We start from the raw sequence: 27302 nt of genomic DNA on the forward strand, positions 1-27302 counted from the left end.
AGTTGGCGTGATCGGAATTTCGGGCCAGATGAAACGTTTTCAGTCCAACTTTGCATTTTATTTGCAATTTTATAAATACACGTACGCAAATGAAATACATTTAGTCATTTGAGTAAAAAATAAATAAAAAAAGCTGACTTTGTGCCAATGTTGTGCCGTCACCAGCACAAAAGAGCAGCGACATGGCATGAGGACGACGGCGCCCTCTAGAGGACAGGAAGTGTTCCGTTTGTCCAAAAGACAGCATCCATCCGCTGCGCGTTCCCAAAATGTGCTGCTGTGACTTTTTGGCGGTCTGTTGCTGACCGAGCGGCGACCTGCGGCGGCGGCGACCTGCGGCGGCGGCTACCTGCGGCGGCTACCTGCGGCGGCGCACGGCGCTTTCCAGGCGGGCCAGGTCCTCGGCACTGCGGTAGAAGACGTCCAGGCGGGCGGCGTCCCAGGCGCGCCACACGCACACGCTAAAGGCGGACAGCGTCCGGAAGCCGCACGCCACCGCGTCGGCGCCCGCCAGCCCCGCCTCCACCAGCGTCCTGAAAAGGAAGCGCAGGCCGTCAGATCACATCCACGTGCGTTCATTTTCATCACTTCCGGACTTTCTTCCTGAGCTCGTACCTTCAGGTCGCGCCTGTTGCGCTTTGGCTGCTTTTTGCTCGCAGGTGGCATTTTTCAGGTTTGCGCTGATGCTGTTACCGTCGACAGGTTCTCAAATCTTGGTTGGTTGACGCGCTTTATGACGAGCGCTTTTTTTTTTTTTTTTCTCAAATGAAATGTGCAACTTTCAAAATGTGCACCACATTTTCAATGTTAGGCTTTGACTGGATGGTCACTGCGAGGACCCGGGCCCAATCTGGTCCAGGTCTGGTTGATACGGATTCTTTTCGAGAAGCTTTTTGAGCTTGTGGTATTTTCTTTGAGAATTTGTCAGAAGAGTTTCAAGTTTTTACAAAGTCCCGTCTTCCCGGCTAAGCAGGCTCGGCCAGAGTCCTTTTGGACGTTTCCGTCTTTCAACGCAGCTGATTCTGAAGAACGAGCTGCCGATCAGGCTTGTGCTGATGTTTTGTTTTGCAGAAGACAAAATAATGCAATATTCAAATTCAAGGTCAATGAAAGGGGACACAAAGAAGTAAAACTAGTTTCGTCTGCCCCCCATCAACACAAAAACAAAAACACAAAATGAATGACGGCGAGCGGTCAAGACGCTTTCAGTGCAACAATACGTCGATTATAATAATAATAAATATTTTTTGCAGTAATTGTGCTTTTATACATAAAAAAAAAATGCAAACAGACTGAGAAGATCTTGTTTTACATTTCAAATGATTTCCCAGACTGACACCTCGAGTTGAAAACATCCTTCTTTTTGTTTCGTTCTGTATTTTAGGCCTGGAAAAAAATATGTTCCTCTTAATTTGTACTCTTTCCCTTTTTAGAAATTTTGTTTGTGTGTTGACTGGTAAAATTCCACGATGGCTTTGATAGCATTTTTCAAGGCGGTTCAACGCATTAAATGTTCAAAGTTGTATAAATAATCTCTGTGCGGTCTCTGTATCCACAACCGCAAAGGACACAAATAGCACGTTTCTGTAAAACAAAGATGGATTGAGCGTATGTTTTGAAAGCCCCCCACCACCCAGCCCCCCCCCCCATTGGAATTTGCCGTGTTGGAGGACAGAAACGTGGAAAAGCTGCAGGATTGGGAACGTAGAAGATGTTTGTACATTTTCACAGCTTTTAGAATGTGACAACGGGAAATGTTGTACTTTTGTTGTGTTCTTTTTGTCGTTTGCGGCGCTTTTGTTGAGAAGTTGCGCCGATGTGTTGTTTGTGTAACGTTGCGTCAGTCGAGCAAGCGGACTGACCCCAAGGCGTGTCCGTCGGGAGGCTTGAGCACGGCGCTGACCCGTCCTCTCGTTTGCCGGCCGTGCGGCTCAACTTGGATCAGCAGAACGTCTCCGCCGCGCCTGGCGGGGACATTTGGCAGCAAAGGTCAAAGATGGCACTCGGCTCATTCCCAACAGCTGACAACGATGACGCTAACGATGACGGAGCGGCACATTGACTGGCACGCCCCCCGTTTTGGCCACCAAAGAAAGTCGCTTTCAATGGAACGGACGAGGCCCCCTCACCCCATCGGCATGAGTCGCTTGTGTCGAGCTTCCGCCGATGGGCGTGTGTGCGTGCGTGTGTGCGCGCGTTTGCTACCTGAAGACCCAAAGGACGTCGTTGACCATCAGAAGGCGAAGGGCCCGCAGGCACGCAGGCGTCGAGGATCGGACGGCGTCGCCGTTTCCGTCCTCGGCGTCCTTGCGCTCCAAAGACGGCGACGCGACGCCGTCGTCCGCGTCCTCCGATGACGACCGCGATGCGGCCGTCGGCCATCGGCGATGCCGGACGATCTGAGTCCCCGCCTCCTCGCTGTCGGTGACGGTCACGCCGCCGTCGGGAGTCTCGGCGAGCTCCTCCTCGTCCTCGTCAAACGGCGAGGGATGGCGGACCGGGAAGACGTCACGGAGAGGACTGCAATCGCCGCAGCTGAGGGACAAAGTGGCAAGCGCTCAAACAATCGGTCCATTCAGTTTGGGGAAGTCGAAAGGTTGGACAACTTTCTAAATTGACAACGCAAGGTTTTGACTTTTCGCAAGCTTCTGCTTCTCTTGCTGAGCCGGAGGTGCTTTTGTCAACATGCCAGCGCGCCACTGACTTGTACTTGGCGCAGAGCGCGAAGGACGCGGCGTGGAAGAGCACGAGCGTGTTGCTGACGTCGTCCAGGGTCCACACCGACTCCTCCCCCCGCACGCTGAAGCCCGCGGCCATGGAGACCACCGAGGACGGACACTCGTACGGGTCCAGGCGGCGCAGCGGCGACAGGCTGCCGCCGTCCACCACCAGCACGCCGGGACCGTTGGACAGCCACAGCTGCGCCGACGCAAACAAAATGGCAGTGAGGACGAGGAGGATGCATGGGCGGGGGTGCAAGAGATGAAGGTGGAGGCGGGGAGGAGGAACTTGATCAAGATGAGGAGGAAGGGAGGAGAAGTCCGAAGAGGAGGGAGGAGCAGGAAAGGGAGACGGAAGAGGAGGAGGCGGAGTCAGGACCTGCGAGCCACAGCCAATGAGAAGCATGCAGGTGACGGGGGCGGGCCTCTGTCTGGGGTCGCTGTCAATCAAGGCGAAGGCGGTCTTATTGAGTGTGCGCGTGCACAAGTAGGCGTGGCCATCGGCCGGGAGTCCCGCCTCCTCCACGTCGTACCACGCCAGCAGACCGTCCGACATGCCCGCCAACACGCCACCCTGGACACGCACACGCATCACATCAGCCATGTCACGCAAGATGGTGATGATGATGATGATGATGATGATGATGATGATGATGATGATGATGATGATGATGATGATGATGATGATGATGATGATGATGATGATGATGATGTGCATGTGAGAGAGAGCACGCGTGTTTGTGTCATGTGTGTGCGTTTGATCGTGTGTGTGTGTAATTTTTGCCGTTGGTGATGCTTCACAGATCTTCTACAAAACAGCAGGGACAACAAAAAGGACTTTTTGATTTTCTTTTGATGACGACTGGATGCCTTCGCAAAACAATCGGCGACAATCGTGCGCGTGTGCGCGTGCGTACCCGCTGCGCGTGCCGAGGCATTTTGAGGAAGCAGGTGACGACGGCGGGACAGGAGAAGCGTTTGTGAGGTCGCGTCAGCGGACACATGTCCTTCAGGACGTACACCAGCACTTCCTGTTCCTGTGGCCACACCCACAATGACGACAACATTGACAACAAATCACACGCGTGCCGAGCAGCGGCGTATGCGCGTGCGAGCGAGCGTACGTACGTGCGTGGCCAGCCACAGCGTGTCGTCCACCTTGACCTGGCAGCTGACCCTGGCCCCGGGACACAAAGTCTTGTTGACCTCCAGATGACCTTTGTGCACGTTCACCACACTGTAGCTCCTGTCTCGTCAGCGCCACAACACAAATCCAGTTAGCATGCGAGCATCGACGCCACGATGGCGAGCTAGCTAGTGTGTGTGCGTGCGTGTGAGTCGATGTGTGTGCGTGTATCCATGAATGTAAGCGTGTGCAAGTTGTTATCTATTTGTGTATTTAATGTGCATGTGTGCGAGTGTGTATATCGACACAACGCGTGTGTGCATCTATTTGTGTGTGCGTGCGTATGTTGTGTTTGTACAGATCTGCCGTCTTCGAGCCGGCGACTTGAAATGTTTCTGCGTCCATTTGGATTTTTTCCCTCCCAGGACATTTCCCGACCGTCTGGTCTCATCCGACCAATGAAATGAGAGAGTGCAACGATGTCACGCAACGTGGACGTCAAATCACTTGCTTGAGCGCTTTTTTTCCAAAATGTGAACACACGTGAAAAGCGACCAACGTCGACGTTTGCCACTCGATCCCGGACGGAAACGAGCAACTGCCGACGCGGAGGAAACATTTTTGACCAGCAAATTCCTTTTTTCCGTTTCTGCAAATACGTTTGAACGTCTCCTAAACATGTTTAAATACATTTGAACGGACTTGCAAGCTAAATAAATTGCGGCATCGCGAGGGGACGTGCAGTGGACGGACGCGACGTTCCTTTGCAGAAGCCGGTGATTTGCACCAAAATGGCCGCCCCTCTGGACACTCCCAACAGGTGCGGTCACTTGATTAAAGCAAAGCTGGCTGATTGGAAGAAAGAGACAACAAAGACAGCGGAGGAAGACTGCGGTCCCGTCCGTCCTCACCATCAACGTGTCCTCGCCAGTTTCTTAGCGCTCGGGCCGTCCGTCCACACGATGGCGCCGTTTCGGAGTTTGAAAGCGATGACTTTTGAAAGCGGGCTGCTCCAGAGTGGACAGATTTCCAAACGCGTCCGTCTGGACGCCATATGCAGGACACTCGTCCAGCGGTGACGACGCATTGTCGCACATTGATGACGTGTGCGTCAATTCTGGCGTGACGTCGCGCAAACGGTCAGTCTGTCAACAACAATGGCGGATAGCCGTGCCGTCGCGGTTTTGCGTGGCCTCCTGAGCGGCAAAAATATTTTGCTTCTTTATTCCCACGTTCGACAAGCGGCGCCGTACTTGAATCGGCTGCCATTGTCACCCGTGTTCGTCTTTTTCATGTTGTTTCGATACATGCAAAGACGTGTTGGCTCTGTAGGTTGCAATAACGTTTAAAAAAAAAAGTGTGTTCATCTTCTTCGCTGATTCTTCTTCTACGCTTTCCGTTAACTCCCTGTGACTGCGCAACAGCGCCCCTTCAGACTTGGCATCTACATGACAGCCGTGAAACGTCCTCAGCGTCTTCTTTTGGACACACGCAAGTCTTGAAACGCTCGTGTGAGGACGAGATGCGTTTGAAGAACGAGGCCGGCTTCGCTTGCGTCTGGACGGGCCCGGAGAAGGCCCGGAGGCGCTCAAATGCTGAAACCCGCGCCACGTGGACGCAAGTTGTGTCTTTTTCGTATCAAAGACGGCCTCATTTCAACGAACTGTTTTTGCCAGCCTGAGTTGAATCCTTGTGATGAACTTTGGATTCTTTTGAAGCCTTCCGGCAACGCTGACGGCAATAAACATTGATTTTGTCTAACTTTCTGTATTGGTCGTCTCCTCCTGTCCCTGGTGTCACAATATATAAATAAAATACAATTCCCATAATGCCACAGGGTATTTAGTTGCGCATGTGCAAGTAAAAAAAAAGGTTACTTTTTTTTTTAGCACCTACGTGATAGAAACGTGTTGGAAAATGGAGTAAAAAGATTGTTTATTTGTCATTTTTCCGGTTTTAAGATTCTTTTGTTTTTAGCATTTCGCCGACAAATCCATATTTGCAAATGCATTTACATCCAGTTGGCAAATGTTGACCACGGCTCGCGTGCAAGAAGCCGCGTTTGGCATTCTTTGGGAAAATAAAAGCGTTTAGCGCGTGTTAGGCCGTTCAAAGTGTTTAGAAATCCGTTGGTGACCTTTCGTAATAAAAACATCTCGTCTCGTAACGCGGAGGCCGGTGGCGAATAAAGCAAAGCGGCTGTAATGCGCGTATTTGTTGTCGTCTAAGCAGATGCGCGGCGCCGTCCGGAAATTGCCGTACGTCGTTTGTTTAAGGAGTCTGCATTTGTGTTGTACGACGCGTCTGTCTGTCTGTCTGTCCTCGTAAGTCACATGAGGTGTGATGCGAGTGCGCCGGTGGCCCACCTGTCGTCTCCGTGGCCGTCCCACAAGAGCACGTGTTGGCCCCCTGCTGGCGGCAGGAAAAGCTGCGCGTGGGCGCCGCACGCCAACACGTAACGGAGACACGCAAAGCTGGGATCCATCATGCGGCGCATGCACTGCGACGACGTCGGACGCTGACGACACACAACAACACTCGCTTACATATGTACTGGACACACACACACACACACACACACACACAAGCGCACACAAACACACACACCCATGCTCACACAGACTCACACATCCATTACCAATAGACACAATCACACACACAAATACACGCCGTGAGACAAACTAACACACGGTGACACAACGAGTGCGAGTGACATGAGCCAATCACCTTCTCCGGTTTGGCGTCCCAGCATTGCGTCATAAGTTGCTGCAGGAAGTGGAAGTTGACTTCCTGCGGATTCGCTGCCAGCTGCGGGCGCACGCCTTCCGACAGCTTCTTGGCCACGTCCAGCCGATGGCGGCCCGCCGCGCACGGACGCCGGCCCGACAGAAGCTCGTACAGCACCATCCCGTACGAGAACACGTCCACCTTCACGCACGCACGCACGCACGCACGCACGCACACACACACACACACACACACACACACACACACACACACACACACACACACACACACACACACACACACACACACTCACTCACTCGAAACACGCTTTGAACATTTCCAAACATTTACTGCCATCGTCCACTAGAGTGCGCCAAAGGGCCCCACGACACGTAAAGCAGACGGCGTAAGCGCGCGCGCTGGCTTGCGCGTTACCTTCTCGTCGTACACGACGCCGGGTCGGACCTCGGGCGCCTGGTACCCCGGCGTGCCCTCCACGCCGACGGCTCCCTCTCGGAACGACTGCCGGCAGATGCCGTAGTCGGACAGCTTCATGTTGACCGCCGCGTGCTCCTGGAACAAAACATTGCCGGCAAACTTTTGGTCTGTCAATCAAATTGTCGATAAGCGAGTCAGTAAAAACGTTCGGCATGAATTGCGTACGGCAGCCATTGCGGCATTTTTGCCGTAGATACAGAAAATAAGGTTAAAAAGGTGGCTGAGAAATCAATGGATTCAAGCGAGGGGGGCAACATTAACATGGCCGCCACGGACGCGTTGTGCGGCGTGTCAGGTGGCGAGCAAACCTCCAGCGACCAGACGAGGATGTTGTCCGACTTGAGGTCGCAGAAGATGATGTTCTTCCTGTGCAGGTACGTCAGCCCGGCCGCCACTTGATAAGCCATCTTGTAGGTGACCATGTGACCGAGAGGTACGAAGCCGCCATCTGCAAGCGGCAGACGGCATTGAGTCGGGCGGCGGGCCCGGCGGGCGGGCGCGTTTCCCGGCCGAGCAGCGGGTCCCACCTCTGCGTCGCCCGTCCTCCAGGACGCCGCTGAGGCTGCCGAGCGGCGCCAGCTCCAGCGCCAGGCAGAGCGGGTGTATGGACACGCCCACCAGGGCCACCACGCACGGGTGCCGCAACGAGTGCAGCGCGGCCGCCTCCTGCCGGAACTCCGAGAAGCAGCGGCACGCCGCCGACGACTGCAGGTGCTTCATCACGGTGTCTACGGCACACGGATGGCGTGGCGTGACGCGACGCGCCGCGCCACGCCACGCCACGCCACGCCACGCCACGCCACGCCACGCCACGCCACGCCACGCCACGCCACGCCACGCCACGCCACGCCACGCCACGCCACGCCACGCCACGCCACGCCATCCCGGCGTCATTGCAAAGAGGCGCGCCTTCACCTGCTTCTGCCGAGAGCGCATCCCGCCGGCACGTCTTGAAGTGAAAGCGCTTGATGGCGACCGGCTGCTGTCGGTAGCGAGCGCGGTAGACCACCGTGCCGCTGCCGCCCTGCCCGATGACGCTGGACTCGTCCTCGCAATATTCCAGATGCTCCTTGTCAAGGAAGAGCCTCAAACACAAACACATTTTTTGGACTTCACTAAAACTCACATTCGAAAAAACAAAACAAAAATGCTTTAAAAAAATGAAATGGTGAAAACGTCCTTCGTTTTAGGTCGTTCATTGAACGCATGACGAAGCTTTGGGGTTGATTTCTTTTTAACCGTTAGAAAGTGACGTCATCAAGCAGCAGCCAATAGAAAAGCACCTTCAGATGACGTCGCCGCAATTTTGCCTTCTGGACTTTTTGCCATTTTTGGCATTTAACTTTGCCCAAAAGCAACACGAGGTCAGAAATGCATGACTTTTTTTATGCACACAAGAATTAAACTTCTTTTTTTTAACCAAAACTAATACTGAAACTAAACTCAAACTAACTAATCCAAACTATTAAAATGGCCCTGAAAAGTAACTCAATGTAAAAAAACAAAACCCAAAAGGAAATAAAAGCAAACTGAAATGAAAATTCCCAAAACATGCAACATACGCAACGTGTGTCGTTCTGCCTTTGCCGCAAACAAATTGCGCTTTGGGACGCGTCTGCAAAGATCAACCAATGAAAAACCTTCGTGGATTGGATTTTGCCGTTGTTGAGTCAAATCAGTTGATGTTTTTTAGGCTCCAAAGTTTTGATTTGCATGAAAGTCAAGATTGGATTACGTGCAGAACCGAGAACTGATCCAAAAGCAGTTGAACACCGCAGCCAATCATAGAGCGCCCCCCCCAACCCCCGCCCGCACCCGACGTTGCGCATACCGTGCGGGGAAGTCGGTCATGAAGAGTTCCGGGACCAGTTCCTGGAGCGGCACCGGGTCCCGGGGGTGTCCGGGGCACACGATGCGCTCGCCCTCCACCGCGGCAAGAGCGCAGTCCTCCATGTTGAAGAGGTGAACCCCGTCGCCGTCGCCCGGCGCGGGTTCCGGCGTCCGCGCGCCGCCGCTTTGTTGGACCCGGGCGGCGCAGAGCGGGCAGGGCGCGTAGCGCTCCAGAACCAGGCTGCCGTCACTCTCGCAGTCCGTCAGCGCTGCGGGCGGGCCGCAAACACACAAAAGAATCGGCAAAAACAAAAAGCAGCAGGCGGGTCCAAAGTGGCGACGGGCGCTGAAGATTGGATGGCCAAGATCAATTTATCGGACCGACGTGATTGATGACTTTGCTTGGCTTTGATGAGATTGGATAAACATCATCAATTTGAAATCCATCTCGGGTGGGAAAACTCCCGCGCCCGCGCCCGCCTGCCTGCTCGCCATTTTCCTGGAAAGCTGCTGATGTCGTTGCAGTGCACCAGAGGGCTGCGCGAGCGACGGCAGGTGCCGAGATGCGGCAGCCATTTTGCACGCGGACGTCAAAATAAACGCTTCGAATTGTGAGCCAACGTGTCGCTCGTGTTTCTCGTTATTGAGGATCGAGCAAGACAAAAGTGCTCGTCGCGGCTTGTCAATTGCGCAACGTTTGCGATGGAAATGATTGCAGAGCGTCTCTTGGTTTTGAACGCGCGGAACAAATTTGAGGGCGAAGAAGTCACAATTTCCAAAGCAACGTTTGGACGTCCCCACCCGGACCCGCGTTGGTCCCCGACGGACTCACCCGGGAACCACTGCTCGACCAGCGCGTTGATGTGGTCCGTGATGAAGGCCATGGCCGAGAAGTCTCTGCTCTCCGACTGGCACGCCATCTTGATGCCGCCGCTCTTCTTCTTCTTCCAGTTGACGTCCGTGGACTCCACGCTGCGCACGCGCACGCACACGCACACGCACACGCCGCGGAATGGCAAATTCATTTCGCTTCAATGTCCGGCCCTCGTATGGACTCATATTTGAATCCCGACTAAAAGGGAAACTTTTTAGGAACTATCAAAACAAAACAAAAGACGTCGTCTCGCTTGAGTTTCCAAACGTTTTGTTGAAGTTGCAATTGTCGCTTTTGCGCCGAGCGCAGCCAAAAGCGTCAATTGTTGCCAATGCTTCAAACGATGGATGAAAATGGGCCAATATGGCGCCGGTTGCCGGCTGTCCTCGTGGCAAACTTGGCTCGCACGCTTCCAGAGCGGCAAACGTTTGACGTGGCCGATTTTCAGCTAAAAGGGTCCGAATGTGCTCGACTTCACGACTCAGACGCAAAATGTGCGGCGAGCGATGTTTTAACGAGGACTTTTTGAGAAGGGAATGAAAAAGTCACGTTCAGTTTGAGATTTTGTGAGACGGTATCCGAACTTTGCCGTGAAACGAGCACGTCTCTCTCATGTGACCCGAAGTGACCTTCGTGGGACTGACCTGAGGTAACCTCCGTGGAAGGTGACCAGCAGCCCCTCCCTCCAGTAGACGGTTTGCTGGCGCCGCACTCGGAACGTGCTGCAGCGGTTCCTCTGCTGGCTTCCTCCGAAGCGGTAGAACGCCGCCGACGTGCGGTCGCCGCCGCCGCCGCGCTTGGCGTCCAGCGACTGAGACAGAAGCACGCGTGTTGGCCGCACACGTCAAGGACACGGGTCAGAGCGGGTCCATCATCAGGTGCACGCGACACGACGCCCGGGGCGGAAAAATTCAAGGCACGCAAACAATGTCATGTGACGTGTTACGAGCACGTGTTGTGTCAGCTGACGTGTGTCATGTGACGAATGCGTTGTTGTCATTTTCTTGCTGTTGAAACTTGGTCTGCGTGTGGAACGGGCGCGGCCACTCAGGACCGATCCATTTAATAATGAATGGAAGCTGCACGTGCGAGGCGGCCCGGAAAGCCCGCGTCAGGCAAGCGGAAGTGCGGCGCTCGTACCTGCGCGTCCATGTCGGTGAGGCTGATGAGCATCCTGGCAATCAAACGTTCCCAGAATCCCGCCGGCACGAAGCTCATCCGGAAGAGGCGCTGCAGCGTGTTGCCGCCGGGCCGCCGGAAGCACTGAAGGTCCACGCCGGGCTTGGCGGGCAGAAGGTGAGGCAGCAGGTAGCTGCGGTGGCGCAAAGCACAACAACGTGTGTCGCGCTTCAACACGCACGCCACTGGTCACGTGTTGCTCGCATAGCAGTCACTTACAAGTCGGACATGTGGCACGCGCGCACGCACGCACGCACGCGCGCACGCCAAGGCAGATTGAGATGGCGATTGGCCGTTAAAAACAAATCCGGAAATGTGATTTTCACAAACTGAGCGTGACGTGTTGCGACACGTCACGTACTCGCGTGACCACAAAGTGTTTGGCCACACGTGGAGCGGACGTTGAGTCGGCTAACGAGCATTCGGGTCAACTGTCAAGCAGTCGGCGGCTAAACAAAAACACCTCGTTAGTGTTGACGCCGCCATTTGTCGTTACTTGGCTGTTGCCGACGAAGCTCGCCAACTTGGACGTCAAACGAGTCGAGAGGCCAACTGCCCCGGGTTAGCTTAGCACAAGCTAATCGGTACGACATCACTCGGTTGGATTTCAAATTGGACCGAACGCACACAAGCGTCGTGTTTGACCGAACGCACCCTGGTGGTCAAAGTCGGTACGTTTTCCGCAGGTTGCAATCAACTGCGTCAACGTGACACCAAAGACACGTTTGACGTCAAGCGCTTGGCGAGCGTCGACCAAATGCGATTCGTTCCTGCGCTGGCCGTGTTTTGGGCAAAAGGACAATTGGGAACCCGTTGGGAGTTGATTGGGAACTCGTCGCCAATGAGGACTTCGGGCGCGAGTCCGAACTCTTGGCACGCGAGTCGCATCCAAGTCGTACTCGTCCCGTCCAAGTCGTCTCGGTCACGCGTCGTCGTCGTCACGCTGTCGTCTCCTCCGCATTTTCTTGACTTCTGGAAGGCGTCCCAATACTTTTGTCCAGGTGACTTACCTGTTGTTGGCGACGGGCAGCGCAATCTCAAACTTGCTGAGAAACTGGAAGTACTGCTCCTCCGTTTCTCGGGTGAATCCGGTGCCGACCAGCAACATCTGGAGCGCACAAGGTCTCAAAAACGTCAGATGGCGGCGGCGGGGGCGGCGGCGGCAGACGGGCCCACGCCTTCCCGTTTCCGTCACACCCACCCGAAGGTCTTGCGCCCGGATGACGGCGTTTGCGGCCGGCGAGCGCGACTGCTTGAGGCCGAGGATCCTCTGCAGGCACTCGGCCAACCAGACGGGACACAGGAAGTAGAGCGTGCGCAGGCCGCGGCTGCTGTCCGGGAAGTGGAGCAGCGTTCCCGTCGCCATCAGGAAGCGGATGGCTGCGCACGGCACACGGAGGCACATTAGCACGTTTCCAAAAGTCGACTTTTTGCTCTCCAACCCGTAGACTTTGAAAGAAGTTCAACAGCGCCCCAACAGGATGCAGCACTTTTGTTTGTATGTTTTGCTGCACCGGCAGAAGCTCATTCAGAAAAAGAACACGGCAACGTTTGACTCCAGTCCAAGTCAAGAAATGCTGCTTGAATAGAAACCCAGTTGGCTTCGGAGGCCAGCGGACTCGGGTCAATTCGTCAACGCAAACATGGTGAAGCAGCATTTAGCTGTTGTGCTGCACGCCAATGGAAGGAGTTGCCAAGTGGAAATGCGACACTTTTTTTAAAGCATTTCTACATAATATTCTTTCTTTTTTTTTTACTTTGCTTTTAACTCATTGACTGGCAGCCATTTTGACTGAAGCAACCAACCCCCTTCGCTCCCGGCTGTTTGACTGGATTTTGACCGATTTTGCCAGGCCCGCCCACAGAATATTGTGTTCTATTGCTATCAAAACATGGAACCGAGCAAAAGAAAGATTAGAGTCTCTTGTTTTATCAGAAAAAAAGTACATGTATTTCTGTCTGTTTCCATTTTGCAGCAATTAGCATTAGAAAATAGCTAAGTTTCATCATTATTCACAAATCGATTTCGAACTGTGAGTAATTGAGCTTTTTTCCAACATAGCCCTGGTTGATGATTAAAAACCAACAAACGTATGAATACATCTTTGGGAGATTTCAAATAGAACATATTTATATGTTTTTGGGAGCAAATGAGTAATTCGTCATCACTTCTTTCGCCTTTAAATGTCGGATTTTGTTTGACTTTCTTTCATTTCTTTCACTTTTAAGAGTGAAATAAAAATGTGAATGAAATGAAATTGACTTTGCATTTATGTTGTTGTGGTTCGTCGAGTTGATTCAAAGGACAGATGTGCAGCAGCATGACAAAATGGAGCACAATGCAGCTTTCCACATCTGGCGGCCCCAAACAATCAAATGACCCAGCAAGCGGAAATGAATGAAAGCCTTGCCCTGCCTTGCCTAAAGGCTGGAGTCAGCCTCGCCAAGTGGCGCATGCCAAGCGAAAACGCCGGCAAGCGAGCGCAACACACGAAGACGCGTCAACGCAACCAAAGCAAACATCACAAAGGTCAAAAGAGCGGCCTGGCGTGGGAAAGGGGCGTGTCCTCGTACCGGCCGGCAGGTCGCGGTAGTGCGCGATGTCCATTCCGGCGTGGCGCTCCAGCTGAGCCTCGGTCAGGAACTGAACTTCTCCCTCGGCCTGGCGCCGCCGCCTCTCGGCCGCCGCCGCCTCCTGCAGCCGCACGTAGCTGCCGGGGATCTGCGCACAACGCCGCCGTTAGCGGTTGCCGGGCAGACGCCGCTGCTCCACGCACGTGCGTGATGACGCGGCAGGCGGGAAAAGGCCACGTGAAGGTGGCGGCGTGCGTTTGTCACATACGCGTCAAAGCGCATTTCAGGACGTCCAAACATTTCATCGTCCATTTACAAGATCAACAATTCTGCCGCTTGCCTCCGATTGAACGCTCATAAACCGCAACGGTCCTTTTTGACCAATTATCGGCCGATCGATTGATGATGCAATCGTCACCTTTTCGGGGCAACGTGTCAAGTACGCGTCACGGAACACATTAAGCGTGCATTGATCGAAGCCGAACCCAAAGATTTCTTTTGCACGTGTCATGATGGGAGAGCGCTTGACTTTCACTTTCACTTTCACTTTCACTTTCAACATCTTTTGCTTTCGTTGGAGGCGTTTTGGGGGGTTTGCATTTAATGTCAGGCAAAAAGCATCATCATTGATTATGCTGATATTGATTATGCATCAAAAAGCCTCTCATGTGATTTGCAATCAACGACGTACGTTTACCTTCGGTGATGGTCGTTTGTTTTTTTACACACCTTTCAGTTTCTTTTGAAATGTCTTCCTTTGAATTTTCCTTATTGTTTGAAACTATATTTTGTTCCGCAGTCTTCCAATTCGACATTACAGAGTTCAAACCAGTTTTTGTCACTTGCCGTATTTGATTGGAATATTCTTTTGCCGTTTTCACTCCACATTTTTCAAAATATCTTGTTTAATTCATTAAAAACAGATTGCCGATGTTTTCAACAATGTATTGTCACGCTGCATTCTCATTCTTAATTTTAATTAGACTTGTGTTGAGATGAACTCTTATTATATTTTATCATATAAAGCAAGCCAGATGTTGCATCTGAAGGGTTTTATCCCACGTTAATAAACGTTTACAGCAACAACAACAAGTTGAGTCGGCAACGTGCTCACTGGTCGGCCATCTTAGGACAGGGGACGGTGCGCAACATGCTCACTGGTCGGCCATCTTAGGACAGGGGACGGCTCTGGTGCCGTCGTCAGTGCTTTACGCACTTCAATGCTCTTGAAAATCGCTTGACAACGCGTTGCGCAATCCATCACAAAGTGCCTTAACTGCAGTGTTGTTGCAGAGTGCCCTGTCCCAAGATGGCCGCCATGTGACCACGTTACTTCTCATTGGCTCACGAGCGCGCACGAGCCATCTCGTCTTCTTGCTCACCGGCAAGCCCAAATCACCGCACACGTGCACAAGCGCGCACACACGCGCGCGTTGAGGACTCACCATCCTGCCCAGCAGCTTCCTGGCGCCGGCGTCTTTCATGGAGAGCGCCACCTGCTGGATGAGCTTCTTCAGCTCGTCCACGCCCTCCAACGTCTTGCACGACACCTCACTGGCACACACGCACACACACAGCGTCACTGCGTCCGCCCGCCGCCTTCTCATGTGCGCACGCACGCGTACTGACCACAGGTGCGCAAAGGTGACGTCGGGGTAGCCGCTGGCTCGGGCGCCCGAGGGCGAACGGCACAGCGCCAGGACGTAAGCCCGCAGCGTGGCCAGCCGCTCCGTGCGGAACTTGGCGTCAATCAGGTCCAGGTGGGTTCCCACCACCACCACTGCCGAGTTGGGCGCCCGGGCCTGTCAAATGGTTGTCATAGTAACGGGAACAAGACGATTGCCATTCAGTCGGCCATTTTGGAGGTCTGCGTGGTGGCGAACTTCTCTACGTTTGATCACCTACCCACAATGCATTGGCAAAAGTAGGACAGGTTGATCGGCAATTCATCGACGATCAAAATAATCGGCAACTCATTTATTTTGATCATCCTCGAATGTTTTTCAGCCATCGTTGAACTTCGCATTTGTGGGAATTTCAGCCTCTCAACCGCAAAACCTTCTTCCAGGTTTGTATTTTTTTGTCCTCCATCAAAGCGGACGGACGATCACAATAAGACAAAACCGGCAACTCAGCGTCGTCATCATCACTTTGTAGTAATAACGACAGTCAGTCGAATATGTTTGAGAAATTTGAACATTTGCAGCCGTTCGTTGACGATGAATCGGCGAATTGGATTCAAACAAAACAAATGTAAGCCTTTCCTCCAAAACGGGACCGGATGGATTTGAAGTTCAAGCTTTTAGTTTAGCCGCGAACATCCGTCGGAAAATCCTCATTAGCATCGTTGGCCAAAATCAAAGCAAAACCCCAAAGATGATTCGTTCGTCGGCGAGAGAAACGGGAGACGGAATCGCAAGCGGGGGGGCCGCACCTCGATGTTGAGCAGCCACGCCTGCAAGCTGGCCAGCGCCTCCTCGCCCAGCGTCAGGTTCCAGGTCAGCACGTAGAGGGCGCTGTCCGTGAAGAAGCACTGCGTGACCGCCGCCGACATGCCGGGCGGCCCGCCCACGTCCCACACGTTGAACGTCAACCTCTGGCAAAACGCAAGCACGCAAACGTCACGCGCCCGCTCACGCACGCACGCACGCACGCACGTGCACTCTTAAGTCAAAAGTAACCCAATTATGGATCAAAAATGGACCAATCCACTTTCTGGGCTGTTTTATACAAAATGACTCCATTTTGGGACCCAAGTAAAGGATCTGGCCAATATTTAGGAGCTGTTTTAAACTAAATGAGCCATTTCTTGACTCAACGTTGGGTCAAATCCACCCAAGTAGAGGATTGGTCCACTTTTGACCCACCGTTGGGTTATTCTTGACCCAACTCGTCGCATAACAACTGGCCACAATACACGCCACATACGACTCACATGCAAGTCACGTTGGATGAAGAGAAGTCACAACAAGAGTCAAGTCATGCAAGTCACATGCAAGTCACATGCAAGTCACGTGAGTCAGACACTTCCTGGTCAGACCACCAGGAACCAACAGGTGACATACGAGTCGCATACTGGTCAGGGGTGGGAATCTTCGGCTGTCCCACGATTCCATTCGGAATCGATTCAAAATGATTTCTGCTTCAATTTATAGATGTGCAAAGAATCGTCACGATCTATTCCAGTCTTCATCGCTAATGCTAATTAGCGCACTACTCGCGCCACTTTCATCATTCAAATGTTTTGTTTTCCTTCTTCAAAAAGAGTCCAATGCTGGTATCCGTTTGACCGCAACCACAGAGCGGACGATTCAAGCAGTGACTTGTTTCGCTTGTTTCCAGAACGCAGCTAGCTCAATGCTAACGTTCAATGGCAAGTGCTACTGACTCGCTACTCGCGGCACTTTTATCACTTAAAAGAAGGGCTCGTCTTACAAAAACACTTCAGGAATGCCTACAGAGACGCAAGTTGACGTTACTCACCGGCACATGCAAAAAAAACACTTTGATTGGCAAAACTTGATCGTGGCTTTTCCTTTCTACTCTCTAATGTGGCAACAACTTAACTGCGTATCACAACGCGCGGAACCACACTGCCCCCAAGTGGCCAATTCGGGTACAACATGAACAGCACTCCCAGTTGAGGCACACACAAACAAGGGCAAGATCATTGAAATCCAATCGATTTTGGGACACTTAAAATCGGTTGTGAATCGTACTAAAAGGAGAATTGTGATTCTTATGAGACTCGATTTTTGGGCACAAACCTTCAAAATGTCCAACATACAAGCGATATACTCGTCAGGCAAAACACTTCAACAGAATACAAGTGTCATACGAGTTCGTGGCATACTGGCAGAGGCGGGGGGAGGAGCCAAAAATTGTACTCAAGTAAGAGTAGCGTTACTTCAAAATAATCGTACTCAAGTCAAAGCAAAAAGTGGTCATTAAAAAAAAATAAAAAATCACCCACGTACAAGTAAAAAAAGTATTGGCGGAAAAGAATACTCAAGTACTGAGTAACTGCTTGAACATGAAGTCGGGTTTATTTTGAAAAACAATGTCATCAGAAAAGTGATGTGCAAATTCTGCCATCTTCAAATCAGAAAACCTAAAACTTTTGGAGTCGGAACAGCAGCGCAAGCAGACACGTGTCGCTCAGGGAAAGTCGGGTCCAAGAGAGCCGCGGTCCTGCGTGCTTTGGGTGTCATCAAATCATCAGCTCATCGTTACGTTCTGCAGGAGCCTCTCAGCTGTGTTGGAGCAGGGAGACATCAAAAACATGCGGGACTGCGGCTCTCGAGGACCCGACTTGCCTGAGCATGCACGAGCCAGTCGCAAGTTGTGGCGTCGCTCGCCGCTGCCGGCAAGTCGAACCTCCGCCGCTGGCATCTATCGGTTGACTCTCTCAGGTTCTCATCACGCCTGCCAGTCTTCAACCGGGGCCGTATTTCCTGTATACCGTATAAGGCAGGGGCGGGCGCTCACACTCGGTCCTGGAGTCCTGCAGGTTTCAGACGTTTCCCTTCTCCAACACAGCTGATAAATGATCAGCTCATCAGCAAGCTCTGCGTAAACGATCCTGTTGATTGCTATCAGCTGTGTTGGATGAGGGAAACCTCCAAAACCTGCAGGAGGATCCGGTTTGCCCGCCCCTCTACTCGTCACACGACTGTCGTCCGATACTCGTTAAATTCAAGAGGCAAAGATCGCAAGTCGGTCCTACAAGTCACAAACTGCTCTTACGAGTTCAAATGCGAGTCACGCGACACTTCGGACACTTTCGCACTTTTAGCCAATCCCGATTGAAAGTGGATTTGGCTCTTTTGTCGTCCGAAGTCACAAAGCACATGAAATGCGACTTTTGCCGGACGGATTGAAAGCACATGCGGGCGGGACGGAGGGCGGGACGGAGGGCGGGACGGAGGGCGGGACGGAGGGCGGGACGGAGGGCGGGACGGAGGGCGGGACGGAGGGCGGGACGGAGGGCGGGACTTTCACGTGCCATTTGCGTCTCAGCAGTCCGATGCGCTCGCAACACATTTGACTGTTCGTGATGTCACTCGTGTTACGCGTGCAAAACAAATCCAATTGTTCCGCTCAACCCGCAAATAGTGACAGTTCACGTGACTTGCGCCCAAGCCGGTCTCGCGACACCGGCAGTTCTTCACGCGCAACCGGAAATAGCCAATAAGCGCCCGGCCGTAACCAGAGACGCGAGGTCGTTCAAATCAAAGAAAAGCGCTTGACGCGCTTGCGAGGAACGGGAAGCACGACGCGGTCGACAGCGTCACGTGACGTCACACACGACGCGCGCTGGGCGCCGCCTCCGTTTGACGTCGTCGCTACGGCGAGCCGTCGGGTGGGTCACGAATGTTGTTGCTAAAAACAAGCCCGAAAAATCCCATGCGAGGAGGAATCCGATTGGCCGGCGGTCGCAACGCAGCCAGACAACGTCACGCTGGGAACATGCTAGCCAGACAACAGTCGTCCGTCCGTCTGTCCGTCCGTCAGTCCGTCCGTCCGTCTGTCCATCCGTCCGTCCGTCAGTCCGTCCGTCAGTCCATCCGTCCGTCCGTCCGAGTGAAGACATTCCAGTCATCCTGCACACAAAAAGTCGCATGCCAGACATACAAAGTCCAACGTGCCGGACGGCCGGACGGACGCGTGCGCTGCTGACGTTGTGCTTGCCGGCGGCGGCGTCGGGGACGTCCGTCTCCCAGGCGGACGTGGAGACGCCGGCTTGGGCGGCCGGCGTGAACGGCGCCGCCGCCGCTTTGCCCGTCTGCAGCGCCCGCAGGAGGGAAGATTTGCCCTGGCGCGGCGGGCCAATCACGAGCATCTTCAGCTGCCGGCACGGCTCCGCCCCGCGGATCTGCGCGCGCAGGAAGCCCAGCGTCGCCGCCGCTCCTGCGGACGGCAATTGACTTTTCAAACCTTTTTCTTCCTGTAGCGGAAACGGAGACGACGAACCTCGCGTCCTGACGCCTTCAGGCACGTTGCCGATGTCCAGCTTTTCCAAGTCCAGCTGCCACAGGTTGCTCAGACCAGACAGTTCCGGCGGAAGCTCTCGGATGCCGGGGTTGCTGCGCGCACACGCACACACACAAACTTGATCTGTGGCGTTTGCGGATGACGCAGCAGGAAACGGCAAAGTTGGAGGCCGCCAAAGATGCCCGCTCACGTCACATCGGACCAAAGGAACAACTTAAGAGCCAAAAGCCGCGCCAAGTCCGACAACAAAAGAAAATTCCCTTGCTGAAGTTCTCGGCGGCTTCTACAACGCCGTGCGTGCGTGCGTGTTGCCGTGGAAACCGTCCGCAGCGACTCACTTGGCCAGGTAGAGTTCGCTGAGGCTGCCGAGCGCGCACACCGACGGCGGGACGCACTCCAGATGGTTGTCGTTCAAGTAGAGAACCTCCAGCGAATCCCGCAGGAGCGCCGGCAACTCCACGGGACGACCTGCCCGCAAAAGCCGCAAGCGGGTCACGACCCGGCCCAAACGCAACAAAACCTGGGGCGCACCGTGGGACGCACCTGGATCAGGACCTTTTCTGCTCCAGGTGCTCAAGAAGGGAACTTTTCGGGCCTTGGGCTCTTCTTCACTCCTGCAGGACGCGCGTGGACGTCAGTCATGTGACACGCGGCGGCGCAGGAAGTGCACGAACGTCACATCTCAAAGCACTTGAGTGGACCGGGCAGGCTCATCAGAAGTTCCGAATTGTTATTTTAGTTACTTTTTTAATTTAGTTTGTTTTAACGAGTTTTCAGGGTTGTTCTGTTTTAGTTCAGTATTCGTGTCAGTTAAAAAAAAAAAAAAAATAAATCGGTATTAATTGTGCACAATATTTAAAAAAACGTGGAAGCGACGTCATCTGAAGGTGCTTTTCTATTGGCTGCTGCTTGATGACATCATTTCTGACACACTTTCAAACGTCCTCATTCCGGTTCATATCGAAATCAATCGACTGCATTTAAAATCATCCCCAAAGGCTCGTGCAGTCAATGAATGACCAAAGACAAGAACATTCTTGCTAGAATTATAAAATTTAGTTTCGTTTCTTTTTAAAAGCAATTTCGGTTGTAAACAAAATCGTTTTTGGAGTTGTGGTTTTCGTTCACTAAAATCATTAACTTGAGACGCGGCGAAGGCCCGGCGGGGGCAGATTAGACGACATGGCAACAAACTGATGGGACCAAAAAGTCCACAGAAGCCAACCCAGCAGGAAGTAAAGCTTTGCTGCCATCTTGTGGCATCTGTAAACATGACAACCGTCAACAAGTCGCCGATCTTCGTGAATGTTCTTGTACGAGAAATGAACAAAATGTTTCAAAACTTCCGAGGACGTACTTTCCCAGCAAGTTCCCGGACAGGTCCAGCATCCGGAGCCGGGAGCAGGTCCAGTCGGACGGCGGCGGCAGAGTCCTGATCCTGTTCCCGCCCAACCTCAGCGAAAGCAGAGCCTGCCGGCGGGAAGTCAAGCGGGAGAGCGCGTGAGAGGCGGACCTTGGTTCCGACACGCCGATCGTGATCTCACGCGGCGCAAACACGCGGACCAACCAAATACGAGAAATTTGAAAACGGCTCTCGGCCCGGGACAAATTGCGCAACATCGTGGCAGGTGATTTCAAGAAAACACTTCCAATGGTCCGTGCGGGCTGGGAAAATGTTCTGCTTAGGTTGCGGTTGCCACCTTGGGTCCATCTGGGCTCCGCCCAACTAAGTTCTAACCACTTTTCTTGATTGTCTGTTTGGTTTTTGCTTTTGCAGTATTTGTTTGCTTTCGGTTGACATCATTTGTGCCGATCGTTCTCGGTTAGCTGGCCTCGATCTACGCGAGTGGGACCGGTGCGGAGGAACCCGAGGCGCTACCTCCAGTCCAAAGAGGTCGGCGGGCAAACGTTCCAGAAGGTTGTCTGACAAGTCCACGTCCTGCAGCTCATTCTGCCAGAAGATGGCGATGTTGTCCGGCAGGCCGCTCATCTGATTGGACGCCGCTCTCAGCCGCTTCTGGAACGCAAATCGGCGCAATGACGGCACGCAAGCAGACGCCGGCGCTGGCTGGCCGGCCGGCCGGCGTGCGGCGCCACCGACCAGGGGGCAGGACCAGGGCTCCGGAAAGCTGGCCAGCCGGTTCCGAGACACGTCGAGGAGTCGCAGGGATTTGAGCGCGTGCGCGATGTCGGCGGGCAGCGCCGGCAAAAGATTGTCCGACACGTCCAAGTCCTCCAGCTGGCGCAGGCCCAGCCAGTTGCTCGCTGCCGCCACAAAAACAACACACGCGCAAAGGTTACACCGGCGTGCCTAATCAAGCGTCCGTGAGGAGGACGACGGCAGCGGCGGCGGCGGCGGCGGCGGCGGCGGCGGCGGCTTACACGGCGGGACGTCAAACAAGTCGCTCAGCCGGTTTTTGGAGGCGCAGAGTTTCTTGAGCTCGGTCAGGTGGAGCAAACCCGCCGGCAGCGCGCTCAGTTGGTTCTCGCGCACGTTCACCTCGCGCAACCTGCACGCCACAGCAACACGCTAGCATCGTAACAAACACGACAGCATGGAAAATTCTGAATTTGAAAGGACAGGAAGTGAATCGAATGCAATTGCGAGAACTTCCTCGCCACGTCGGCGAGGACGAGACGCGAATATGCTGAATTCTTTGTTTTTTTATGGATTTCAGGCGGCAAAGCGCGGCCCGGACAGCCCCGCCCACCCGAGGCGCTACGCTACCTGCGGCAGATGACTTCCTGCGAGGCGGCGATCGGCGGCAGCCGGGCCAGCCGGTTGCGGGACAGGTCCAAGGTGCGCAGACGCAGCAGACCCCAGGGAAGGACGGACGGCAAGGACGACAAATCGTTACGCGACAAATCCAAGTGCGTGATCAGGCAGGACACGCCCATCAGCCAGGAAACCTCCAACCACGGAAGCCGCAGGCCGCCCCAGCGCACGTTCACCACCTGAGCGACAATCACAGAACACCGCGTGGCTCAACTTTCGGCATCCTGGCGACTTGCGACTCGCGACTTGCGGCCGCCTCCTACGACCTCCTACGACCTCCTACGACCTCCTACGACCTCCTACGACCTCCTACGACCTCCTACGACCTCCTACGACCTCCTACGACCTCCTACGACCTCCTACGACTTCTTCTGCTTCTCGCCAACCGTGGCTGACTTTTGCCGGCGTCTACGTTCTTCCTACCCAAGTTGGACTTGAGCTCAAGCGGGCTTCCGGGCGAGTTCTGCCCGAGTCATAAGTTAATTTCGCTTGCCATCTCGCCGACTTCTACAGTTCCGCACAAGATCCAACTGAATTCTACCCGAGTTCAGAATTCATTCCAATTGGATCCCAGCTAAGTTTGAGTTCCAAGTCGGTCCTAACGAGCTCAACCCGACTTGTTCGGTCTTCTTGTGTTCCAGCTGAATTGCAGATTACTTGCTGCTTCCACCAGGTGGCTTCTACCCGAGCCCAAATGATTTGTCGTCGAGTGGGCCGAGACTTTTGTACGAGGTCAGTCCAGGTGAGTTCTTGCTAAACTCGAGGTGGTCTCAGTCTCTCTATTAGTCAGAGAAGGTGGCAAGTCCAGGTCCAGAAAGTAAAAACCCTGCCACAGTTTGGCTTTAGGCCCCAGTGCTAGCTAGCTAGCTAGCTAGCGCCATTGGTGCTTGTTTACCCGCTAGGGAGCTAGCAAGCTAGCTAGCTAGCATCAGGGGGCTAAAGCCAAACCGTGGCAGGGTTTTTACTTTCTGGACCTGGATTTGCCACCTCTGCTAGAGTCTTGAGTCCTGCCTGGCCTTTTGGCGGCGAACTGATGCCGATTGTGTTGTGACGTCAACAAGTCCACCTGTTGGCCGTCTTGCGTGTCGCGTTGCAGCCGCCGCGCAAGAAGCCGCGCGCTCAGGTCCGGATGGTCCATCAGCGTGTACGACGTCAAAGCGGCACCTTTGTCCAACAGGAAGTGGGCCAGCTCCTCGCTGCCTGCAAGGAGGACAACAGGAAGCTCAGGAAGCTCAGTCCACGCCGTGACGCCACCTTAACGCGGCGTTCCGGCATCGCGTGACCAGCGCGCGCGGCTTCTATTGGTTGTGACCTGCTTGCGCCGCGGCATAAAGCGGCAGAGCGCAGATGACGGGGAAGCGCTCGCCACAGCTGCCGTTGTCGTCTTTGGCGGCGTCGGCGCCGTAGTCCTCGACCAGAAGGCGGGCTGAATCCACGTGACCTCGCTGACAGCAAGTCGACAACAGCTGGCTCAGGAGGTCGCTCCTCTCACGCACACCTGTCGGCAGGTGGGAAAGAAAAGAAACCATTTACGATGCGACTGTGATCCGAGGAGCGCTTGTGGTTGTGGCACCGCATCGGGTTGGGCTGGTGGTTCCGGACTGGAGAAGCCGCCGCTGACCTGGGATGGCGTCCAAGAGAATTTTCAGCACGGCGCCGTGCCCAGCGTAGGCCGCCGCCGCCGCCGGGTTCTGGTCCGACACTTGTGTCAGAATCCGCACGCGGGCTTGCTGCAGGAGATAACGGACGCTGTCGGCATCGCCGTGCGCCGACGCCAGCCGCAGAACGCCGTCCTGAAACACACACGCGACAATGTTGAATAAGCTGCTTCTTAGGCTAGCATGGCGCTAGCATGGCGCTAGCAGGGTCCTACTAGTTCCTTCTTGTAACTTTTGTGAGGTTGTATCTTGCCTACTCGGTGAGTGCTAGTTGCCTACTTTTGAGTTAGGTGGCGACAAGTTAGCTCGTATGTGAGTGTTGAGGGTGTCGCATGTTTGGAGAGCACCGTAGTTGCTTCTCGTAAGCTTGGTGAGTGCAAGTTGGGTACGGTGATATTTTCTTTTTTACTAGCTCGCTTGCAAGCGAGTTCTAACTTCTTGCTTGTGGGTGACATGGAGCCGAGTTTGAGACCTCGAGCTGGGTCGTAGGTCAGCGCTGACGGCTTCTAGCTTGACTGAGAGCGCCTCGAATTCTACGCGACCTCTCACGGGGCTCGAGTTTAGGTCCGGATGGTTTTGGTTTTTCCACTCACAGCGTGGACACACTCGACCTGGGCGTCGCTGCAGCGCACACAAGCGGCCCGCCGGATCAAGTCCCTCGCCGTCTCCTCCTGGCCCGCCTCGTACGCTGTCTGGATGCTGGCCAGGGTGGGGGAGGGGCAGGAAGGACCACCAGCTTGACTTGCTCCTGAACGGGAGGAAGATGGTGGAGGTGAATTTTCTGACGTCGCTAAAACAAGGTCATGTGATCACAGGATTGAAGACACACAGTACTGCAAACGTGACACTGACTCACACGCACGCGCGCGCACACACACACGTGCGCGCGCGCGCACACACACACACACACACACACACACACACACACACACACACACACACACACACACGTGCACATGCTAGAGCCCACCAACAAAAAGTCATGCTTAAACAGTTTGGAATCGTTTTGGGGGGAAAAAGCACAGAAGCAATTTTGAACCCCTTTGGGAGCGGGAGCGAGCGACCGCTTGAGTTAACGCCCCTCAAATTTGCATGTCACATGGTGGCTGTGGCCACGCCTTCCTTCAAACGGCAGAAGCGGCGCTGCCGGCGGCTCTCGCTGGTGACAGATGTGTTGGTTGCCCGCATCTGCACATCTGCACATCTGCACGCATCTGCACGCATGCTCGCTCTCGCACAACTTTCACTTCCCGTTTGCGAGCAAGCGCGGCCCAAGCGGAACAAAGCATGGCGGCACTCACCGTTGACCGCGTCCACGTTGGCGTGCTCCATGCTAACGTGCTAACGTGCTAACGCTGGTGCGTCCCATCAGCGCCTGCACACAACGCGCAAAATCACATCAGCATTCAGCACACAAACGCGAGAGACACACAAACAGATACGCAGCGACTCACAAAAACACACAAATGGACACGCGCGGTCTCGTCATTTCCAGAAGCGAGCGTTCTTCTCTTCTCTTTGCCAACCAATTCGTAGGTCAGACGTACCTAACCTACACATGAATGGACCATCAAGCGGATGTGGCTGCACTTACTGACAATTTGTGTTGGCTTTTGTCTGAAAACAAAAACATGGGTAAGCACATGTTTTACGCCAGGAAGGATTCGTGGATGGAGTCGTGAGAGGCTTCAAAGACGCAACTTGACTGTTTGCATCCACCATTCCGACTCAGTATGGTGAGTTACAGAGGTTGGGTTTACACTTGTCAGTCTTTTTTCCCCCCCATGATGGGCTTTGCTTTCATTTGATTGTCGATGCTTTTGACGACATGTTGCGGACGATCTTTCAAATTTAAACATTTAAACTCGCATTATTACCGATGAAATGTGCATGTAGCGTTTCTCCCACACTTCTTAGTACAACGTGACAATTGCGCAGAGAAGTCAATCAATGTACTGTGTATTCAAGTTAGGCGCGCTGAACGAGTGGCAACGCAAGATGGCCGACGGCACTGTTTGTACCGGAAGAAGTTGCTCCGTTTTGTTTTGCTCAATGCAGAAGTGAAAATGTGACCACGTTAGCGTGTGAAACAACCCTATCACAGTGTAAGGACACACTTTTCATATCAAAATGTTAAACTTACCACGTTATAAGGAACATGAACTGAATCCCGTCATAATGTGACTTCTTCTGGTATGGCAGCAATGGGCTTCCGTACTCTTGTCTGATGGAATAACACACTCAAATAAATCGTTCCGGAAAACGTCAGCTCAATTCAACTTGCCTTGGCTGCTTGATTTCACAACGTCAACAAATGAAGCGATAGTCGCACGCACGCGCACACGCACGCGCCGCTTGTGGGCTTTTTTGGCGTTGCACGAGTTCAGGAAGAAGCGCTTGACAAGACGCTCGGCAAATGAACGTGACGTCACGCTTGCTTTTCCCCACTCGAGAGTTTTGCCGTGTGAAAAGTCACTCACCGCGCGACATTGAGGATGCTTGCACGCCGAGTTGGAGGCAAAAGTCGCGCGCGCGCACGCACACGCACACGTCGGCAGCCAGACTGTTGACTTGAGTCACTTCCCTTCCTGCTTTTACGACCAGGGAATCCGCACGACGGCACACACGAACACTTCCGGTACGGAGCTACAAAATAAGGCGGCGACTCGTCTTGACGTCTTCATGTTCAGTTGTTAAAGTTTAAGTACCACGTGAGCAGCAGCAGGGGTCGCGCGCGGGAATCATTTGGTGATCTAACCCGCCAATTCCAACCCTTTAATAAGGCCTGCGAGTAATTGGAGCCCATTACATTAGCCCTTTCCCCCCTTAAAAAATTAATATATGCCACCAGCAGTATTTGTGCACACACAAATAATTAACATGAAAGCAACACTTATGAACGGTTCAACTTTCATGAAATATGTTCATAACTCCTCTGATGAAACATGGAGTTGACTCGTAGCCTCCCTTTTGTCACGGCCTGAGTAACTTTTCGCTTTCACTGGCACTCGACAGCTTTGAGGAAGGTGGCAGGAATTCTGCCTGCCACACAAAAAACTACAAATATGGAGACTGCTTTACGGCCGACGTCACTTCCCGCTTTTATTCCAAAGACGAGAGTTGACTCGGATGCGGACGTGCGGCTGCTGCTGTCATGGCAAGAAACAAAACAAAAAAGAAACAAGAAAAATGTTACTTGGTTTAGATGACGATCGTGGCTCGCGCGAAGTTGCTGCTGCGGCAAAATGTGGCCTTCCTGCAGGCAAAACGCGGCTGCCGCAGTCAAGCAAAAACTTCAAGCAACTTTCACTTTTGGGATCCTAGTACAGATCTCTTCTCGCAAACA

General features: G+C 53.5%; 1 protein-coding gene across 9 annotated transcripts; it reads right to left on the reverse strand.

The window, feature by feature from the left end:
• Nucleotides 1-36: 36 nt before the first annotated feature.
• On the reverse strand, nt 37-26590 carry lrrk1 (leucine-rich repeat kinase 1). Of its 9 annotated transcripts, none has more exons than XM_086071087.1 (39): nt 26437-26590; nt 26103-26180; nt 25411-25508; nt 25258-25331; nt 24550-24704; nt 23920-24091; nt 23611-23796; nt 23365-23498; nt 22251-22477; nt 21905-22032; nt 21624-21787; nt 21402-21539; nt 20880-20992; nt 19861-20136; nt 19502-19614; nt 19209-19438; nt 15963-16124; nt 15158-15330; nt 14974-15082; nt 13529-13676; nt 12156-12334; nt 11965-12062; nt 10916-11087; nt 10420-10586; nt 9734-9873; nt 8903-9170; nt 7987-8156; nt 7599-7799; nt 7380-7519; nt 7009-7146; nt 6574-6774; nt 6213-6364; nt 3849-3966; nt 3638-3757; nt 3100-3294; nt 2705-2919; nt 2206-2535; nt 1863-1964; nt 37-533 (listed from the first exon to the last, which is right to left on the reverse strand). In XM_086071087.1, the coding sequence occupies exons 4-39, from the start codon at nt 25286-25288 to the stop codon at nt 359-361; spliced, it is 5940 nt and encodes a 1979-aa protein (XP_085927213.1). In that variant the 5' UTR covers nt 25289-25331; nt 25411-25508; nt 26103-26180; nt 26437-26590; the 3' UTR covers nt 37-358. The 9 variants fall into 9 exon arrangements, with proteins under 9 accessions (XP_085927213.1, XP_085927216.1, XP_085927212.1 ...); XM_086071090.1 differs by lacking the exon at nt 25411-25508 and having other exon boundaries at nt 19861-19990; nt 20066-20136; nt 26100-26180; XM_086071086.1 differs by having other exon boundaries at nt 26100-26180.
• Between the last annotated feature and the right edge of the window lie 712 nt (nt 26591-27302).

The sequence above is a fragment of the Leptonotus elevatus genome, chromosome 3, assembly GCF_054856555.1.
Source record: "Leptonotus elevatus isolate MCC_2025b chromosome 3, RoL_Lele_1.0, whole genome shotgun sequence".
Classification (NCBI taxonomy): domain Eukaryota; kingdom Metazoa; phylum Chordata; class Actinopteri; order Syngnathiformes; family Syngnathidae; genus Leptonotus; species Leptonotus elevatus.

What these genes read in the sequence shown, in the direction of transcription:
- lrrk1 (XM_086071085.1), bottom strand. Translation starts at nt 25,288, where the DNA reads ATGGAGCACGCCAACGTGGACGCGGTCAACG. An exon ending in TTATGCCGCGGCGCAAGCAG is followed by an intron (nt 23,499 to 23,610) that starts GTCACAACCAAT and finishes TCCTCCTTGCAG; the next exon opens with GCAGCGAGGAGCTGGCCCAC. An exon ending in ATGACCGACTTCCCCGCACG is followed by an intron (nt 8,157 to 8,902) that starts GTATGCGCAACG and finishes TTTGTGTTTGAG; the next exon opens with GCTCTTCCTTGACAAGGAGC.